This window comes from Ursus americanus, chromosome 21 (assembly GCF_024610735.1).
Source record: "Ursus americanus isolate L20-20 chromosome 21, mUrsAme1.1.p, whole genome shotgun sequence".
NCBI classification, from domain to species: Eukaryota; Metazoa; Chordata; class Mammalia; order Carnivora; family Ursidae; genus Ursus; species Ursus americanus.
Window position 1 is genome coordinate 28,592,470 of NC_142147.1, and position 21,187 is coordinate 28,613,656.

A 21,187-nucleotide genomic window follows, 5' to 3' on the forward strand; every position below is an offset into this window, starting at 1 on the left:
TTACCCTGCTCTTTCTGTCTCAAGTAAATAAATACATTTTTTTTAAAAAAGAAAGCTATCCATTAACAGTAGCATCGAATTAAAGAAATAGTACATATTCAAAGCAATTGCTAGCAAAATAGGGTAAGGGCTTATCATTTTTTTTTTTTAAGGGAAAGTAACTACAGCTGGCAAGGATGGGGAGAAATTGGAACCCTCGTGCATCACTGGTGTGAAAGCAAACGGAGCATCTGGTGTAGAACACGGGCCAGCGTAGCCGGTGTCCATGTGTGGAGAGCTGCAGAAGAGAGACCTCACCTGGAGGACAGGTGTGCAGAGGGCAGGAGCCCAGAGTGCCTGGTGTCCATGCTGGGAGGACTGTGGAGGGTGGTGTGAGGTCGCTGAGGGACCTCCCACATTGGGGGAGCGGCTGGGACAGAGCCCTGTGGACACCCTCACACACACCCCGTACCGACCGATCCTCTAACTTCAGGAATCTTCTTCCAGCAGTGTCCCTCCAGAACCTTCTATGAGCACACATAACATTGTGTTTATTGTGCAACACACATGCTTTCAGGAATTCCATCCACTACGGCAGAGTGGGTGTCCAAGGGCAAATTTAGAGCCGAGAGGCGATAAATCGCTAGCTGAGGGCACAAACCGCCCCGGCCAGGCACGATCTCAGAGACCTTGGTTCCCGTGAGCCTTTCCTAATAGGACACCTACTGGAGGACGAGCTTCCCTCACCAGACAGGTTACAACGACGTGGCCAGAGGGCAGGCGCTGAGCCCCAAACACACAGTCCCTTGAGGCTGAAAGAGGTGACAGCAGGGAAGGGCTCCCTGGAGATATCCAACGACTATTTAAAGCCGGGGACAGCAAAACTCAATTGAACTGTTTTCACTCATTGTATTGTTCTCCTGCAACTGCTGTGTGTGATAGGAGATGGAGCAAAGACGTAATTTTGGAAAATTCTAATTCCATCATGCCCTGTGTCCTTGAGAACGAGGCTTCTTGCCATAGAATAAAAAACATGCCACGTACTCTGTTTACAGGTAAGGAAAAAACCCTCTTGTCTTGAATTTGAAATACCGCTATGTGAACTCATGAGGCATTTCATCTTTCAAAGGATTTACCTTTAAATATTTATCATTAAATATTAATCCTTATAATTATTTTTAAATTATATATATTTAATTATAATAATTAAATATTCTTGCTCTGTCCACTGGAAAGGCCTAGAAACAATACAGTACTTTGAGCATTCCCTGCACCCAGACTGTGGTCTTGAAATTCCTTTTCCAACTAAAAGAAACCAGGGAGGTTTTAGACAAAACGCTGACTCCAGGCCCAGGGCATCTCGTCACACCAGACAGTGAGAAGCTCTCAAACCCTACTTGGCATGTCAGTGGGTCCCCGAGCCAAGGGGAGAAGCTCCCACCGGTCACAGAGACACAGTCTCATCTTCAATAGGGACAATAACTACGATGGAGCAAAACCCTCGTATACATTTAAATGCTTATTTATTTTATCTTTTTATTTTTTAGAGGGGCTGGGGAGGTGCAGAGGGGGCGGGAGAATTTTAAGCAGGCTCCGTGTCAGCTCGGTGCCCAACATGGGCCTTGATCCCACGACCCTGAGATCATGACCTGAGCTGAAATCAAGAGTCGGACGCTTAACCGTCTGAGCCACCCTGGCACCCCGACCCTTGTATACATTTACATGCACAGGAATGACCTAATAATTCTAAAACACAAAAACATAATGGACTGGGTCACCTTTGGAGGATGATTGAGAACAAATTCATTATCCTGACAATCAGTGAAAGAAAATATGTTAAAAATTCTGTAAAGGAGGGGCACCTGGGTGGTGCAGTTGGCTCGGCAACCGACTCTTGATCCGGCTCAGGTCGTGATCTGAGGGTCGTGAGATCAAGCCTGCATCAGGCCCGAGGTCGGCTCCTCGCTCAGTGCGGAGTGTGCTTGGAGTCTCTCCCTCCCTTTCCCCACGTCCCTCCCCAATGAGCGCACTCTCTCACTCTCTCAAATAAATACATAACTCTTTTTTTTTTTTTTAATCTGCAAAGGAAAAGTTGGTGAACATTTCCCTCCGTGTTCTATAGGACAGCACCGCTGGGCAACTGACTGATAGATTGGGGCATCTCTCTGGAACGATTCCAGACAATACAGGAGAAATAAATGTTAAAATTAAGCTGCCACCATTGTACGAGCCCCAGGAGAACCAGCGAGTCCAGGTGGCAAGCATCAGATCAGCTCACCTCACAAAAAGAGAGGCAGCCAGTCCCCACACTTCCGATGAGGGAAGCCGGCTCCCACCTACAGCCGGGCCAACGGCATCGAACCGGAGTCTGATGGGGCCTCTAGATTCAACTGCTGAATCCCAGAAATTCAGAGGACAAGGAGGGAGCCGAAAGGACAGCGGCGCTAAGCTCTGGTGCTGGAATGGCTCTCCCGAGCTACGCAGGCGTACTGTGTGTCCAGCCTGTGCGGCACTGGCATCCCACGCGGGGAAGGGCAGGGGGCACTGGGTACGGCAGGAGCTAAAGGCAGGTGACGGTGCCTGCAGCCCACAGTGGTGGGAGTAGCCTTCGTGGGTAGGCTATCTTGGTCCCAGTGCCCACCCTTCAGGGCTATGGACTGCAAAGCCTGGCCAAGGATCGCTGCCTTCCGGAAAATTCCTTGGGTAAAGCTAGGTCCAGTAGCAGAACCTCAGTTCTACCGCATGGTGGAGTCCTGAGCAGGGAGGATGAGAAATAGATACAGCTTCCCCAGGAAGGCGGGAATGCCTAAAGAGGGGATGATAACGGCACCCCATGCCGGTGATGGAGATACCTCAGCGCCCCCCACCCCAGTCTCCTAGGCCACCCAGACACACAGGTGAACTCGGCGCTTCCCTTTGTATGCTTTTATTGGAAACATGCAGGGTTGGGATAGTGGGGGCTATGGGCTCAGTTGGCAGCAAGTGTTTCCTGAACCCAGGGAATGAGCTCGCTGATGCGGGCGTACACGGCAGGAACAGAGGAGGAGCAGGTGCTGCTGCCCCAGGACACGATGCCCACCAGGGTCCAGGCTCCATCCTTCTGGCAGACCAGGGGGCCACCAGAGTCGCCCTGCAGGAGCAGAAAGGACTTGTTTCCAAGCCTGAAGCGGGGTGCCGGGGCCCCCGTGTGCCCTGACCTGCCCCCGCCCGGGTTCTGTGCAGAGCAATGACAAGGGTTGGCACAGTGACTGAGCAGGAGACCCTTCGATGCAGGGCCTGGGGCAGGTGGCCGACCCTCTGCCCCGGCCAGTGTCTACAATGGGCCGGAAACCTTGGGCTCTCGGGGGCTGGGGTGAGGACGCCATGGCCCCCGGGAGCCCCCCCAGCACGCCCCAGCCAGAGCGAGCCCTCGGTCGGAGGCACCGGCTCGTGCGGGTCCGGGCCTTGGCTGGGGCAGCTGGCGTGAGCGAGGTGGAGACCTGGCAGAAAGGAGCCACCCTCCCGGCCTGAGCAGGGGCAGGGCGAGGTCGGTGAGGGCGGGCAGGGGTGGCAGAGCAGGGCCATACCATGCAGGAGGAGACGCCGTTGGCGCCCGCACAGACCATCACGTCGGTGATCTTGCTGCCCCAGAACTGCTTGCACTCGGCGTTGGACAGGAGGGGCAGGGCCGCCTACTGCAGCTTGTCGCTGGTTTTGTGGGCTGGAGGGACACAGCAGGCCAGGAGGGGTCAGGGAGCCTTCCCCCCGCAGAAGCGCTTAGGACACAGGAGGAGGGGCCGCCGCGGAGGGAGCAGCTGGGGAAGGAGAGACCGGGCCAGACCCCGGGGCCCTGAACCACACCTGGACGTCGGACTCCCAGCCCAGACCCCATGGCCCGCTGACCACGCCACCGGCCTCAAGTCTGGAAAGAAAATCTGGCCTGGAAATGGGGCAACGTGACCCGGGTGCAAGCGAGTGAGGCGGCCGCTTACTGGTGCTTTCGTGTTTCTCGGCTCATTAGTCTTCAAGTATAGAGTGCTTATGCTCACATTTTTTTTTTTTAAGATTTTATCTATTTGAGAGAGAGAGAGAGAACACAAGCAGGGGGAGGGGCAGAGGCAGAAGCAGACTCCCCACTGAGCAGAAAGCCCCATGTAGGACTGGATCCCTAGGACCCCGGGATCCTGACCTGAGCCAAAGGCAGACGCCCAACCGACTGAGCCACCCAGGCATCCCCGAGTTCCTCTCTATTCATATTTGGTAGGTTTTTCATTAAGAGGGTTTTAAACAAAGAAATGGAAAGATTTATGGCTCTGTTGCAATTTAGACAAGAAAAGAAGGAAAAGCCATAGCGGTGCCCCCTGGCGACTCGTGCTGCTCAGGCCGCTCCGAGCACAGACACATCTCCTGGGTACAAACGTCGGGTCGTGCTCACCATTGTACTTGGTCCTCCCCCAGCCGGTGGTGGCACACACCAAACCAGGGGGGAATTCGTCTGTTGTCTTGGGCAGGCACACGGGGGACACGGTCTGGGAGAAGCGGGCGGGCGTGGCCAACTTCAGCAGGGCGATGTCATTGCGGACGGTCACCATGTTGAACTTGGGGTTCTTGAAAACCTGCAGGGCTAAGCCGGAACAACAGAATTAGGCCCTCAGATTCGTCAGCAATCTGCAGGTTGCAAGGAGGTAAGTTCTTTCTCTAGCAGCCCCCGTGTAAGAAACGGACCCACAGGAGCCCTGTACGAGAATTCAGAGGCCAGCCCCATCCACCCTGGGCTCCTGTGTCTCCAGCAGCCTGAGGGTCTTGTCCTTCCTGCTCCTGCCCCCAGCCCCTCGGCTGAGCCTCCCAGGCCAGTTGGACAGGGCTCGGGCGTACCTTGGCAATCTTCAGGACCTGGATGTTCTCCTCATCTGAGCGTTGGTTAAATTCCCCAGCCACGACCAGGTGAGATGTGTTAGAGGAATCACATGGAAGTTAAGGACTGGGGTGGGCCCTGCTCCCTCCTCAGTCCCAAATGTAGCTCTAAGCAGAGTCCTGAGCCTGCCCAGGCCTCACCTGATCCCGCAGTGGGCGGCAGTGACCACCCAGTCCTTGCTGATGAGGGAGCCCCCGCAGAAGTGGAAGCCGGTGTTGTCCTGGAGGAAGATGGGAAGGGTCAGTGCTGGTGGACACCAGCAGCCCCCAGCCTGGCTAAGACCCCAGTGTGTCCCCCACTCACCTGCAGGGACACCTGCCAGGGCCAGGAGCCCGGGACAGCGTCCTCCCCATTGACAATCCTGGACAGGCCATTCAGCACAGGCTCGATGGCAGGGACCCCGCAGTCTGCGGGGGGTGGGGGAGGAGGAGGGGGAAGAAGGCTGAGGCCCAGGGTCAATCTGCAGGACTCCTGGTTTCTTCCAGGCCCACGCAGGACCCCACACCACACTCCTCCACCCCCAAGCAACTTCTGCTGCACTCCTCAACGCTTAGGCACCAGGATCCCCACATGCAGCCTGCTAACCCCACTCATGCTGCCGTGCCCGGGGCCTTCCTAAGGAGCAGAAAACAGGCTGAGAAATCAGTAGGGCTGGACTCCCGGCCTTCTTGCTGTGAGCCCTCAGCATGTCACTGACTCTCCCCTGCTCATTTTCCTCAGTAAACTGGGGAGCAAACAAGGCTCCCCTCTCCAGTCAAAACTCACCTGTTGGCTGGGGGGAAGGAAATTAAAATTGGCTAACCCCAAGTCCACGGGGAATCTGGACCTCGGACGCCTTGCTGAGGCGGGTAGGAAATGGTACAGCCCACCCTGCTGTGCCCGCATTGAATGTTCTTTCCCAGAGATTTTAGGAACTATTCATGTATAAAGTTTACGTTTCTCAATTATTTAATAAAACAGCACTTTGGTTCTGCCCTATACAAGGACACGCGGGGAAAACAAAACGAGGGCTTGAATTGTCCCAGACGCTGAGAACGGACACATGTACTTAGTATGTCTGTGAGGACCCGGAGAATTCTCAGCACCTGTCCAAGCGAAGTTAGGCTCGCGCGGCCCCCACTGCCAGGCAGCCCTCGCCCCCGCGGTAACACAGGCCAGCGCCTGCCCTGCTGCCCCCAGGGGAACCCAACACAGAGCGCTCTTGCCAAAACACGTCGGCACACTAACCGCTTTCTCCGTAACAGCAAAAACCTTAGAACTCACCCGGGAGGAATTTACACAGCTGACCACTTTAGGGTGATTACAGTGGGGGGCCTCCGCACCAACGAGGATAAATCCAAAACATTACCTGGGCGGGAAGAGGCACTTTACTTATTTATTTTTTAAGTAAGCTCTATGCCCAGCATGGGCTTGAACTCTCCACCCTGAGATCAAGAGTCGCATGCTCCACTGACTTCACCAGCCAGGTGCCCGGGCACGTTTTCAAATTGATGTAGCGTGTGACACTGTTTGTGGAAGTTTGTACACATTTCGTATGGTGTCCATGGATTTCTAAATGTGTAGTAAATTGGTAAAAACCTGCCTGGAAAGGAGGCACGCCGAGCTCGGAATCGGGCTCACATTCCACGAGGGGAGGAGGGGGAGGGCGGCTTGAGCTGAATCTAGTTTATGTTTTAAAAAGAAATCCCTAAAGTCAGTCTGCAAAAAAAGTAATATTTGCAAACCCCTGATGGTAGGTATGTGATTGTCATATTATTTCCTGTATTTTTTACCGCTTCTTCCTTTTTAATGGAAAAGGAAGGACTCCATAAGTGCCTGGGACAATAAATAAAAATCCGAGGAGGGGCACTGAGAGTCTCCTGCGACCACAGCCCTCCTCTGCTCACAGCACCCCTGCCTGAGGCACGCCTGGGGCTACAGGACTCAGCGGGGCCCAGACTGGTTTCTGGCACCCTCCTGCAGGGCTCAGAGTGGAAGCGCTCAGAGAGCCCCAGAAGGACCCCTTGCTCCCCACAGCCTCAGCTTGCCAGTCTGGGAAGAGGCCCCCGGGTGCAGGGAAGGCGGCTCCAAACTCCCTCTTGGCGAGGCCCCAGGGCTCACTCTGGACAGAGCCCGTCGTGCTCCTTCAGTGGGGCTGGCGGCAGGGCCACCTGCTCCAGGCCTGGCAGGCCCACCCCTGGGGTCCCGACACTCACGACCAAAGGCAGCCCCCACAAGGGCAAAGCAGGAGAGAAGCCAGAGAAAGGCCATGTTGCTGCCGTCAGGAAGGTATGGGTCAACCATGCTGGGGGCCCTTTTAAGTCTCCTGGGCCACCCCGAGCCCTGCCCAGTCCCTCTGGCCCTGCCCAGCCAGAGAAGCCTGAGAGCCACCCTCCCTGTTATCCAAGGACCTTGAGCGATAAGTGGGGGTCAAGCCCTTGCACAGACCTGGCTCTCAGCCCAGGACGCCCCAACCCCTGGGAAGAGGGCAGCTGCTGTGATGCACCGTTACCCCTAAGACTTGGCAACGCCTGGCATCCCAAAGGCTCTGTGGGCCGTGCCAGCACTCCAGCCGGGAGCTCAGGCCCTGCAGAGCCCAGCTCTGTGCAGCCTTCAGCCAGTCCCAGACGCAGGGACTCAGCCACTGCCAGGGCAACGGGAAGGAATCGCAGCTCCTAATTATAGGCAATGCCATCACAGGGTTCAAAGAACCCCAGCTATTGTCACCGGGAGGCCTCCGGTACAGGGAACATAGAAGGCAAGTGCTCAGCAAAGAGCATTTTCAGGGCAATCCCATCCCCAAGCATTCTACAGATGTTCGGGGTTATCCAGAGGGGCAGCTTCTGAGTGGGGGTGAAGGCATCGCCCCCACGGAGGCCACTAGCAGGTTCTAGGTAGGCAAACACGCTGACAGGCTGTCCTGCTTCTAGCCCTGGGCTCAACTCTATCTCTCTGTGGTAACTCACTGCGTAAGGGACTAGTCACTGTGGATAGCTCCATGTCCTATAAAATGGGGCGTTGATTCCTTGCCCTTAAATGACACACAGGGAAACAGAACAGAAACGATGCTGATGGTCCCAGAACACCGAGGAAGGGAAGGTGTGGGTAATAGGATGGTGATGCATTTACCAGAAGTCGGGGCCTAGTGGCCTTTCAGCGGACCCTGGTGTACACACTGGGCGCTCACATGCCCACGGTGCGAGGCACCCCTGTCCTCGTGAGCCTAGTGACAGAGACAGACACTGAAGGGACAGGAATACGATGTCATGAGTCCCATAGTCCAGGCAGGGAAAGGAGAGCACCGAGGTTCCAGAAAGTGCTCTGGGCTTCAGCCCTGAGCCGGTTTGTCGAGGAAGGTGGGGTGGCCAGAGAGTCTCCTCCCGAGGCCTCCGGGCGCTGTGCTCCCCAGGGCCCGCCACGCAGAAGAGACTGGCCAGAGTGAGCGGCACAGGGTCACTGCTCCCGATCGGACCTCCACTGGAGGTTTGGTCTTGATCTGTGTGTGCTCAGCATGGGTTTGTTCAAAATGCTTCCGGGGGGGGGGGGAGGGGGCGGTGAGCAGGGGCTCTGACCAGTGGGGACAGTGGCCACGGGTGGGGCAGGGTCCCGGAGGAACCCCATATCTCCGGGGCAGGGCTGAGACAGCCACATTTCCAGGGACGCAGAGAGCCAGCGGCCGGGTGCTGACCGGGTTCGGAGCTTTTTGGAATCTCTGGCTGAGTGGCAGCCCCCGGGGGTCCCGGCTGAGTGTCAGCCCAGGCTGTGAGTGCGAGGAGTCCATAGTTAAGGTCCAGGTCAGGGTCAGTTATTGAAACATTTACATTTGCTTGGGTTTTCTTCTCTTTTTTTCCTTCACTCATTCCAAGCAGGTAGCCAAGCCACTTATATTTTCCTTGCCTCAGGGACTTTTCCAGAGCAGAAAGCAGAAGCAGCCCGAAGTCTCTGGCTCTCCAGGTCTGTTGTGAAAGTAAACTCCTGGCCCACTGGAGCGTAGGAGGAATCTTCTGGAAAGGCAGGGAGAGCATCCCCAGTTGCAGAGGTGAGTGCCGTGAGGTCGTGGGGTGCCTATCCGCTGCTGCGTTTCCTACCTTGTCAACCAGACCCCGAGGTGAGCCCTCCCCAGGAGCAGCGTGGCCTCCGGGTTACCAGCACTGCCGGCCACGGCTGCCGGCCTGAGCCGGTCCCTGCTCTCGTCCACACAGAGGGCTCCCGCGGAGGCTCACCCCCAGCTCTCAGCAGTCGGGGGCAAAGAGGGGTGAGGCGAAGGCGCTTGGGCGCTCTCGTGTGCATGTGGGGCTGGCACCTGGGCCCCCCGCCCGAGACCCTGGTCGGGCTGCGGCCTCCCTGAGCTGCCCGGCACAAGCTGCGGTCGCAAGCTCCGTGTCTCTGCGTGTGTGCCCTCCTGTGAGAGAGCGAACGGCTGTGGCCGAGCCACTGTCTGCCATTGTTTAATGACAAGAAGCATCTGGAGTGATACACAGCAACTATAAGAATGTGCTACGTGCCTTCCATTTTCCCCTCCTCATGCACCTTGCTGGCCTCCAGCTTGCTGACCCTCAGGCACGGGAGCGGGGCCCCGAGATGGGGGGAGAGACCAAAGTCTGGTATTTATTTTTTGGGTTGCCTCCCTGAAGAGCTGCTGTGGGCTGGCTGCCTCCCTTGCCAGCGGCCGCAGCTCCTTTCAGGAGGCCCCGTCGGCTCGATTACCCTTTCTGGGTTCCATAACTGCTCCTCCCGGGTCTCCTCAGCTCTAGGTATGGCCTTTGCACCTCCCTAGCCTTTTTTATTTTCCCTAACTCCTGCCCACACCTTTGTAAAGTTCCCTTTATTTAAATTCACCTTAATAGGGACGCCTGGGAGGCTCAGTCGGTTAAGCGCCTGCCTTCTACTCAGGTCGTGATCCCGGGGTCCTGGGATCGAGTCCCGCATCAGGCTCCCTGCTCAGTGGGGACCCTGCTTCTCCCTCTGCCTGCAGCTTCCCCTGCTTGTGCACGGGCTCTCACTCTCTCTCTCTCTCTGACAAATAAATAAATAAAATCTTAAAAAAATAAATTCACCTCAATAACCCAATTTTGAGTGTGCCGCCTGTTTTCCAGCAAGACCGTGACTGATATAGAGGCTGTGTCCCCAGGCCCACTGAGCATGGGATTCTGGGAAAGCAATGCTCAGGGACTGGAGAAGTCCACGGATACCCTTTCTGTCAGGGAAGAGGAGACCCCAGTGGCCCATGGGGTGATCCTGTGGCATCACCAATTAACACTGGCAGGGGCAAAGGCGGACGGGCAGGTGGAAACAGGCCCTGGAGGGCAGGTGGCTGTGGCACCGAGTTCCTACAGGGTCCGCAGGGATCATAAATACTGGGGAGTTGGACCAATGATCCAGGAGTACACGAGAAGATGATGAAAACCACCCGTCATTAGGGAGATGCTCATCGAAACCACAGTGAGATACAGCTCATACCCATCAGGAGGACAAACAGAAGCCAAAACCAAAAAAACAGAAAATAAGAATGAGAAAGGATGTGGAGAAATGGGATCCCTTGCACACTGGCAGGTCCTCAAAAACTGAGACAGATTTACCCCACGATCTCATAATTCCACTTCTGCAGGGACACCCAGAATTAAAAGCAGATTCCCAAAGAAGTATTTGTACACCCATGTCTGTAGCAACATTAGTTACAGTATCTAAGACATGGGAGCAACCCACATGTCTATCAATAGATGAACGCAGACAAGTGTGGTCTACGCATAGAAGGGAATATTATTCAGCCTTAAAAAGGAAGGAAATCCCAACACAAGCTACAGCATGGACAGACCTGGAGGACATCATGCCCAGTGACAGAAGCCAGTCACAAAAAGGCAAATACTGTATGATCCCATTTATAGGAGGTCATTAGACAGCAGGTAGAACGATGGTTGCATGGGGCTGGCAGGGGCAGACAACCGAGGGTTATAGTTTCATGGGTGCAGAGTTTCAGTGTAGCAAGATGAAGAGAGTTCTGGACGTGTTGGTGGTGGGTGTATAACAATGTGGATGAATTTAAAACCCTAGCTGTACACTCGAAAATGGTTCAGATGGTAGATTTTATGCTATTTGCATTTTACCACAACTTGAAAATTAAGAAAAAACACACACAATGAGATACCGCTTCACACCTACCATGATGGCTATAATTTTTTAAAAGGGAAGTAACAGGTTTTGGCAAGGATGTGGAGAAACTGGAATCCTCGTACATTGCTGGACGGGATGGAAAATGGTGTAGTCTCTGCAGAAAACAGTACGACAGGTCCTCAGAGAGCTAAACATCGAATTATCGCATGACCCAGCAATTCCACTCCCAGGTACATAATCCCCAAAATATGAGAGCGGGGGTTCGACCAGATACTCGTATACCAGTGTTCACAGCAGCATTATTCACAACAGCTGAAAGGTGGAAACAACCCAAATGTCCATCCGTGGACGAATGGATAAACAAACAGTGGCGCATCCACATGATGGAATATTATTCAGCCACGAAAAAGAAGGCAGTACCGCTATGTCCTACAACACGGATCAACCTTGAAAAGACCACGCTCAAAGACAGAAGCCAGTCACAGTGGCCTGCCTACTGCACGATTCCATTTCCGTGAAACATCGGGAACAGGCAAACCCACAGAGATGGATATTAAATTTGAGGTTACCAGGGCTGGGGGAGAGCAAAAGCAGAGTCATCGCTCAACAGACACCGAGTTCCTGCTTGAAGTGATGAAAACGTTTTGGGAATAGTGGGCATGGTTGTGCAACGTCGGGAAGGTAATTAATGCCACCCAACTGTACACTTAAAAATGGTGAAAATGGCCAATTTCATGTTATATATATTTTACCACAATTTTTAAAAATTAATGTAATGAACTAAAAGCCATTGATTCACCCACTTTAAACGGGTGAATCGTACGGTACGTGATTTACACCATACGGCCACGGACGAGCCTGGAGCCTGACTCAGGGCTTGGAGACTTCCAGAATCTGACCAACACTCCACCCCACCAGGTAAGGAGCTGGTGGGGAGGGAGTGGGGTACTTTAGGCAGACAGAGCAAGGCTAGAGAACTCTGAACCCCCAAATCTCCATGAACGACCCCACTCCCCCGCCAACACAGGTGCTCCCGTCCCCCGTCTGAGGGAGCCAGTCTCGCTCTGTGTAACAGCTCTGTGCCGAGCTGGGGCTGCCACCTTCAGAGGCAAAGCCGCTTCTCTGCAGAGCCTACCCGCCAATCCACACCAGCCCCTGGCCCATAGCAAGGTCGATCCTTCCCATTCCCGTGTCCCCACACCTTTCACTCTTAAGCTTTATGTGGAAGGTGAGAGACTGAAGATACAAACGGACAAGAGCCAGACCGTACAGAAGAACGACCTCTGACCCTCCTTCTGCAGCAACCAGCCCAGCAAGCCGGCAGCCGCCGGCCACACAGCCAGGACTAATAACTGACGGCCTCCTTCCTCTTCGCCCCGACTCCCAGCTTGGGACCAGCCAAAGAAAGCAAGTACGCACCCCCAGCCATTCACCTGGGGTGCTCCCCACCCCGTGCCAACAGCCTGCGATCAGGGCACACCTCAAGCCTGCCCTTTCTCCGCGTCGCAGCTTTCCCTCGCCCCTGCCGGCCTACGAGCGTGTGCCTGAGGCCAGGGATGCTGCCCGGCCGCCTTGCCCTGGACAGCAAGCTCTGAATGGACAGCCTCCGCCTGTTCTCCTTCGGGCGGTTCACCGTCTTCCCCGAAGGCCACGCTCTGAGGGCAGCCTCCCCGCATGGGACCCTCCAGGGTGCAGCTAACGCCCGCCGGCGTCTCCCGCTGCTGGGAGCTGGGAGCTCGGCCTCTCCCGCTGGGTCCCCGAAGCCACGCCCATACCTCCACGAGCTGCCCTGTTGGGGGGGGGGTATTTGCTTCCCGCAGGGGTCCCTGCAGATACAGTCAGCCAAAAACGCCATGTAGTCTCAGCCGCACATGCCTGTTCCAAATACAGCTAAAAAGGAGGACATGCTGCCAGGGAAACTACGAACGAATGCTTTCTTATCACTTCAAATTTTCAGTTTCGCTTTATTGAAAAAGGCCTTTTTACATATCAGACACAGACTTTTCACCGCCCGTGGCTGCGGACCACGCGGAACCAAGTGCAAGGAGGGTAAAGGCAGGTGATCCTATGACAGAGTCCCGCTTAGAAGCTGGTTCCTCCAAGGCCTCTCTGTCTGAAAGTCGCCTCTGCTCGTGGTGCTCCACGGGCATCGCTGAGGCCGCGCCTCTCGCCGTGGGGCCTGGCAGGTTTTTCCAAACCGCCAGCATCCATCGTGTGCGGCCGCTCCCTGGGCCTTACACGAAGGGGCCCGCAGGACGCTCAGTGATCGGCTTCCTCTTCCTCGAATGGTCCTCAAGGGGCCTGTGGTTTGAAGGCCAAGAGAGGCCGGATCTGCCTAGCGCGGCTGTCGGGACTAACAACCAGGTCTGTAGAGGCCCTGCTGCTGCCTTGCCCGTAACTGAAAGTGGCCACCACTTATAAGACGATTCCCAGTTTCGGAGAAGTTAAAATGTGAACATAATTTGTCTTAGAAATGATCAAATATGTTCAATCAGACGGCCACGTGTTGGGTGAGCCAAAGGAGTGAGTGAGTGGGTGCCGGTCCCTGTCCAGGCCCCCCGCATCAAGCCCCTTGGCTACGTTTGGGGGTTGCCCACCTTGTGGGCTGTCAGCTTGGTGTGGAGTTGGCGCCTGACTGCCGAGCCCCCAGCCCGGTTTTTCAGTTTCCCGTCCTGACAACACTGTGAGCCTCTTAAGAAACTCATTCTCGCCTTAAGTCCACAGAGTCCTCTGTTTTGCTGGTGACCGAGAATCCTGACTTGCACGAAAAGCCAGGGCTTTTGCTGGGGCGCCTGGGTGGCGCAGCGGTTAAGCGTCTGCCTTCGGCTCAGGGCGTGATCCTGGCATTATGGGATCGAGCCCCACATCAGGCTCCTCTGCTATGAGCCTGCTTCTTCCTCTCCCACTCCCCCTGCTTGTGTTCCCTCTCTCGCTGGCTGTCTCTCTCTCTGTCGAATAAATAAAAAATAAAATCTTTAAAAAAAAAAAAAAAAAAAAAGAAAAGCCAGGGCTTTTGAATCGTGGGACGCCAGGCCATTCCATTTCAAATGCCTAAATCTCGAAGGAGTCAGGCATAAGATTTGTGTCATTAAAGAAAAGGAAAAAGATGTAAGAATCAGTTTCCATTTTTCCAATCTCAGTTTAGCTGGTGTGGCGGTCAGTGCTGGTAGCTTATCAAAACTTCATCCTCCATTCTTCCAAATTTTGTTTGAGGTAGAGAAGTCTCAGCTAACATGCTTCCTTTCCTGACCCCCTGCAGCTAGAGGTGGCCTGGACACATGGCTCTGCTGATGAGATGTAAGTACATGTCACTGGATGGGGACTAACCAGAAGATTTTTTTAAAATGGAACAGAGTCTAGTGGTATTGCTTTTTTCCCTTTTCTCTCCCCCTTCTTTTCCTGCCTGAATGCAGCTGTGATGCACGGAGGTTCAGCAGCCATACTGGAGCCATGAGGAAGATGCCACAGGCTTTGAGTTGCCACATCAGCCTTGGACTATCTTCCTTTAGAATTCATGTTAAATGAGGAAAATAAATGTCTACTTTGCTTCAGCTATACTTTTTCAGGTCTCTATATTTCGTAGCTGAACACAATGCCAACATGTACCAGGGCAGTTTGAAATATTTGATAATTTTTCCCCAAAACGATATTAACTTACAGCACCCTGAGAGGAGAAAGGAGTTTTTGGTGTACATCCCTGACAACGGGCTTAAGATCCTGTCCATAGACATCTCCTGTTCCCTACTCTGCCATGGTTTGGGGAAAAGTAGTAGGAAAAAAAAGGAGTTTACGGAGGGTCTTTGTCTGGGGGAGGAGCAACAGCCCAAATGTCCCAGTGGGAGAGTGGTACCTAAATTGTGGTGTGTGTATGAAGTACACCACTCCTGACACAGCCAAGAACACAAGTGAATCACAAAACCATCTGGCTGAGTGAAAGAACAGGCAAACCTAATCTGTGGTGAAAGAAATAGGAACAGCGGTGGCTGGTTACCTCAGAGGAGGGGTAGCTGGAAAGAGGCACGCGGAGACCTTCTGGGGTGATAGCTTGGTTGTGGTGTTTGTTACACTACGGTGGATGTGTGTGTATCTATTCACCCCTCTGTTCACTTTACATTGTCCATCTCATCACGTGTAAATTATGCTTCAATACATCTTAGTTTTAATAAAAAAGGGGATTGGGATTTGACCTCCTGAGATAGGACTTCAGGAAGAGAGGCCTGTTCACTTAAGCAAACTGACATTTGCGTGCCGGCCTCGAGCAATACCAGTCTTAGACTTGCCAGTGGTGGACCCACGCTCTCCCTCCATGCCGGGCAGGACCTGGATCCCCCGACCCCACAACCCCCACCAGAGGCCAAATCCCAGGAAGCAGCTGGGCAGGGACTGGCTCGGGGCCTCCTGTCCCCAGCAAAGCTCTTCCCCCAAACACAGACTGCCTGGGAAGCAGCTGTCCCATGCTGTCTGTTCCCAGTGCGCGCACGGAGCGGGTCACCCTGAGCGACCCCTTTTCCTGGAATCGCTTCAGCACTGCCCGCTAAACATACTAGATGCTACACACCTGCAACGAGGTTGGATTTTCTGAGCTGGCACACAACCCGCACGCAAACAAGGCCATACCTTCTCCCTGGGAGCGTGCAAGAGTAGAGATGGGTGCGCTCCAGGAGCTCAGGAGGCAGGGTTCCAAACCCGACGGTGGGAAGTTAGAAGCTATCAGCGAAAAATGGAAGCCAGGAAAATACTGGATATTGTCAACTTGATTGGCTGAACAATTGGGTCCAGAGATCGGTGGGCTCATCCTGGGACCCCGAGGACTGGCTGCTTGGCCGATGCCTAATCACGCGGGAGCAGAGGAGCCCGGCGTCCTCAAGGAAGGGAAGGGCGCGGGCCAAAGGGTCCTTCCTCTGGGTCAGGGTTCGTGGTGGGGTGGGCTGGAGGGCCCCGGCCCGGCAGGAGTGGGTGCACGTGCGGCCCGCCCCCACCTGCAGCTGCGCGCGTTCCCAGACCTCCGCAGCCCGCGCGCCAGGGGCGCGGGGCGGGCGGCACGCTGCCAGCTCCAAGGCCAAGGCCTCCGCCCCGCCCCCACCTGCCCCGCCCCTCCCACCTGGAGTCCCGCCAGCCCTGCGGCCGCTGCCACCTGGCCGCCCGGGGCTGCCACTGCGGCTTCACCGGTGGAACGACGCGCCCGGGGGCCTCAGCGTCAGGGCAGCCGCTCCCGACCGTGTCTCCACCAGGGCCCTCTTCGGTCGCTCCCCTTGGCCTCTCTGCGCTGGCCTCCTGCCTTCTGGGCTCACCAGTGCCCTCTGCCTCCTCCGGGCGGCCTCCTGAGCGTCGCGATTTGCCCTTGCTAATGCCCCGGCCTGGACACAGTCCCGGAGATGTGCTTGGCGCACTCCGCCTGCTCCCCTAACTTAAATGTCCCCTTCTGGGTGAGGCCCTCCTGCCTCGGTGTTAATCACGATAACTCCTTAGCTGGTCCGGTACATTTTACTTTTTTTTTTTTTTTTTTTTTACTCTTTTCACTAAATTCTCCCACTCCTTTCCCCATGCACGCAGCTTGCTAAAGCAGGAGAAATCTGCGTTTCTTTTCTTTTGTTCCGGCCCGCTATGGGCCTGGTAAGCTGGGCTGGAAAGGATGAATGGGCTTGCAGGGCTAGCATGGTCTCACAGAGGGGGCCACCCTCTGCCTCTTGTTTTGTGTCCTTCGTTCCCATGTGATACAGTGTGGCCACCCCCCACTGTCATTGGACAGGCTTCTAGAATGTGGAAAGGGCACCGATAGGAAATTCAGGAAGGAGTACAGAGAACCAACCAGGACGCATTGTGTGTGAGGCCTGGTCCTTGCTCGGGATGGGTCATGCCTTTTCATAATGTGGGATCTATACTACGAGCAACCCCATTTTACACACTTAGAAACAAAACCAGAGAGGGCGCATAACCCGCCCGAGTCTGCACAGCTGTTTTGTGTGGAGACCTGTACTGGGGAGCATGCTACCATCGTCAGCGTGATGGAAATTAAAAGCAGCCATGAGATACTCCATTTTCCTTGTGTGTTTTGTGGGGCTCACACTGTGTCTAGCAGGCTCACCCTCAAATATCTCAAGTGCTGAGAAATGGCCCCACGGCCCACCCTGTCGCCCAAGCCAGAAGCAGGCCTTCTTGCCTGCCCCCTCAACCCCATTTCCTGCTTGATCCAGCCTCCACCGGCTCTCACTGGGGCTATGGCCCCAGGAGGCCACATGCTTGATTCCAGCGGCCCATGGCGTCTGGGTGAAGAGACCCAGCGTCGTGTGAACAGGCAGTGGGCACTTGCTCCTCTGAGCCACGCTGCACATAGCCCAAGTGACCACCCTAGATACTGGACGGAACCTTCAGGGAGACTTCTTGGCCATCCCCAAGACCGGGGGTGTACCCCTCAGACCCCTGGCCACCCATGCCTTGGTCCCCACACCTCCTCCCTCCTTGACCACACCGCCCAAGGGTTTCAAATAACAGACTGCCTAAATTACTTGTCCAAGGTTCTCCAGCCCATGAGAGAATAGGCTGGGGCTCAAACCTTGCCCAGGCCTGGCTGCTGTCCAGAAGTCCCTTCCTGGAAGAGGAAGCCCGAGTTTTCTGAGCCCTTCCCCGAGGCCACCTTGTTTGGCCCCACCTTCGCCCTTGACCCAGACCGAAGCTCGACCACGGGCCACAGCTGCTGCCATCCCACGCCGCGATGCCAGCCCTGCTCTGGCACATTCTACCTACTCAGGCACATGCCCAGGAAAGGGACTGTCACCTCAAGGTTTGTAGATTACAGCTTGGTGCACAGGTATATAACGGGGAGCTCCCCAGGCAGACGCCTTACACCTCCCTGACCGCAGCACCATGGCCTTCCTCTGGCTCCTCTCCTGCTGCGCCTTCCTGGGCACAGCCTTCGGTGAGTTCGGGGCAAGCAGAGGCCAGGAGGGATGTCTCTGCTCCCCTTCCACCCCCGGGGGCCAGAAGGGGCAACAGGGTCCAGGGTCCCTGCTCCCTGTTTAGCTGCGCACGGTGGTGTGAGCCTGAGTCAGTCTCCCCCTCTGAGCCTCACCAGCTCCATTGGCACAATGGGGATGCGGGGAGGACTGGACCAGACCAGCCAGTGTGAGGCCTCCAGGAGGGGACGGGCCTTCCTGGGGCGGACTGAGGCCTCACACGTGGTGCAAGGGACAGAGAGGCCAAGTCCAGAGGGAGCGAAAATTCCCTGAACAGCTAGTGGCTCCCAGAACGGCTCAGATGGCAAGCAGGCCGGAGTGGCTTGGCCACCACTAGCCCTTCGGGACCTTGGGCCCGACACTTTCAGACTTGTGTTCACGGAGCGCTTGCTCTGGGCCGGGAACAGAGCAAGTTCCTGCTTCGCCTGCTTGGCCTTCTTGCATCCTTTTGTTTTTTTCTTTTTAAGGATTTATTTATTTATTTACTTGAGAGAGGGAGAGAGAGAGAGAGAGAGAGAGAGGGAGAGTTCGAGCCAGGGGAGGGGCAGAGGGAGAGAGAGAGAGAAGCAGACTACTCTGAGCATGGGGCCAGACACGGGGCCGATCTCAAGACCTCGAGATCATGACCTGAGCCGAAATCAAGAGTCAGGCATTGAACCGACTGGGCCACCAGGCGCCCCGTCTTCTTGTACCCTTATCCCAACTCTGTGAGGTTAGCAGCTTCATGAGCCCCTCTTTGCAGATGGGAAGACTCTCAGAATGCTAAGGCTAGGCAGTGGGGGGGCTGGGTTCACACCCCCAGAGCCCTGCCTCCAGCCCCTGCTTGGGCCGGCCACCACCTCACAGCCAACCTGTCGGGCTTGTCTGGCCCGAAGCACACGTCAGACTGAGTTGTCCGTGGGGGTTCCTGGACAGAGGGACCTGAGTGGGGAGCCCTTGGCCTCCATCCCTTACCTCATACTCCCACCCCCAGGCTGCGGGGTTCCCACCATCCATCCCGTGCTGACTGGCCTGTCCAGGATCGTCAATGGGGAGGATGCTGTCCCGGGCTCCTGGCCCTGGCAGGTGTCCCTGCAGGTGAGAGGGGAATTCTGCCCCTGAGTGGGGGACACACTGGAGTATTGGCCCAGCTGGGGCCAGGCTGGGGGCTGCTGGTGTCCAGCCAGCACTGACCTCTCCGTCTTCCTTCAGGACAGCACTGGCTTCCACTTCTGCGGGGGTTCCCTGATCAGCGAGGACTGGGTGGTCACTGCCGCCCACTGTGGGGTCAGGTGAGGACCCAGGGTCCCCAAGAAACCTCTTGGTGGAGGGGGAAACTCTCAGCACTGAGGGCTGGGCTTTTAACTCCTTGTGCCTCAGTTTCTTTGTTTGGGAATGTGTAGAAAACCCAAGTCATGCGGGTCTCCCAAGGGTCAGGGAGAAGGAAGCACTCAGAGGGCTGTAGGTGCAGGTGTTTCGGGGGCGATTACGATATTTTGAGCTCCCTTCTCTGGATCAGCGACTCTGAGCACATGCACAAAGGTACACACGCACATACACAGACCCTGTACCCCCCACACGGCTCCAGTGCCTCACAGCAGGATTCCCCCTTCTTTCTCGGGCCCTCTCCAGAACCACCCACCGGGTCGTGGCCGGGGAGTTTGACCAGGGCTCAGATGCTGAGGACATCCAGGTGCTGAAGATTGCCAAGGTATGGTGGCCCTGGAGTCTAGGTGTGATCCCGGGGTGGGGGGGACAGGCCCTCAGGAGTGTCCCGCCCTGGCTAAGACCCGAACACCCCCAGCTGCTCCTGACCACCCCGGCACTCCATTGTGATGGGGCAAAGCAGAAAGCAGGGTGTTCAAGGTCTGCACCTTGGTCCTGGGCCCGGCCTCGGGCTCCTGGTGCCAAGTCGAACAGGCCATTGTGCAGACAGGAGCACTGAGGTGATCTGGGGTGGCTCGGTGCCCTGGTTCAGCCCCGCGTTGGCCTCCTCCCAGACCCCAACTGCAGTCCGCCCCACCCTGCAGGTTTTCAAGAACCCCAAGTTCAACATATTCACCATCAACAACGACATCACGCTGCTGAAGCTGGCCACGCCCGCCCGCTTCTCCCAGACCGTGTCCGCTGTGTGCCTGCCAAATGAGAATGACGACTTCCCTGCCGGGACCCTGTGCGCCACCACCGGCTGGGGCCTGACCAAACACACCAGTGAGTGCCCTCCAGGTGGGTGGGTGGGACGTGGGGGGCCAGACCGTGGCTGCTGACCGCCCACCCTGCCCTTCCAGATGCCAATACCCCCGACAGGCTGCAGCAGGCTGCCCTGCCTCTCCTGTCCAATGCCGAGTGCAAGAAGTTCTGGGGCAACAAGATCACCAATCTCATGGTCTGTGCCGGGGCCAGTGGCGTGTCCTCCTGCATGGTATGGCCCCCTGGACTCAGCCAGCGCCCCTTCCCTCCCGGCCTGGGGTGGGTTCCGGCCAAAGCCCAGGGAAGGGCTTGGCCAGAGACAGGAGCTGGAAGTAACACGCGGGCCTCTTTGGAGGGCCTGACACTCTCTCCCTGCAATTCCTGCTGGAGCAGTTGTAAAAATGCTTAGTTCTCCCGGCCGATCACCAGTGACCTCAATAGAGGCATGTCAGGGCAAGTGGCTGTGGTCTTGAAACGGCCATATTGCAAAATTCCATTGAAATCAGTGCCTGAACGAATGGTGCCCCCCTGCCCCCGGAGCAGTGCAGGATGCAGCTGGGTAGTGGACCATGGTGCCCAGAGGGCTCCAGAAGGGCTCGGGCTCCACGGCCGGGCCAGCACCACTCGTGCTTCCTTCCTGTCAATCAAACCTGCTGTATTAGGCCTCTATCATAGGGCCCCAAGTGACGGCCCGGCCTCTCAGGGACACAAACCACACAAGGAGATGCTGAAGCTTCTTTCATAATCCCTCCAATATGCGCGTGCTGGGTGTGGGCTGCCAGGCCACCAGGCTGCAGATCCAAGCCCCCCTCTCTCTCCCTGCAGGGCGACTCTGGTGGCCCCCTGGTCTGCCAGAAGGACGGGGCCTGGACCCTGGTGGGCATCGTGTCCTGGGGCAGCAGCACCTGCTCCACGTCCAGTCCTGGTGTGTACGCCCGCGTCACCGAGCTCATCCCCTGGGTACGGCAGATCCTGGAAGCCAACTGAGTCCCCAGCCCTACCCTGCCGTCCGCCCCTGCTGACCTGCTCCCACAATGCCTCAATAAACCAACAAAAGACACACTGATGATGTGCTTTCCTGTGTTGGGGCCCCTGAGACCTC

The 21,187-nt window shown here is 56.1% G+C and overlaps 1 protein-coding gene and 1 pseudogene across 2 annotated transcripts; one reads left to right on the forward strand and one right to left on the reverse strand.

The window, feature by feature from the left end:
* Positions 1–1,546: 1,546 nt before the first annotated feature.
* LOC123791311 (chymotrypsinogen B-like) lies at positions 1,547–15,574 on the reverse strand (annotated as a pseudogene). Its single transcript, XR_015728074.1, has 7 exons — positions 7,072–15,574; positions 5,177–5,280; positions 5,014–5,093; positions 4,834–4,939; positions 4,394–4,574; positions 3,546–3,679; positions 1,547–3,109 (listed from the first exon to the last, which is right to left on the reverse strand). The product of XR_015728074.1 is annotated as a chymotrypsinogen B-like (transcript).
* A 2,200-nt stretch (positions 15,575–17,774) lies between these two features.
* On the forward strand, positions 17,775–21,147 carry LOC123791312 (chymotrypsinogen 2). The gene is made up of 7 exons (XM_045796004.2): positions 17,775–17,879; positions 18,890–18,993; positions 19,108–19,187; positions 19,528–19,606; positions 19,926–20,106; positions 20,184–20,317; positions 20,911–21,147. The coding sequence occupies exons 1-7, from the start codon at positions 17,828–17,830 to the stop codon at positions 21,070–21,072; spliced, it is 792 nt and encodes a 263-aa protein (XP_045651960.1). The 5' UTR covers positions 17,775–17,827; the 3' UTR covers positions 21,073–21,147.
* The last annotated feature ends 40 nt before the right edge of the window (positions 21,148–21,187 follow it).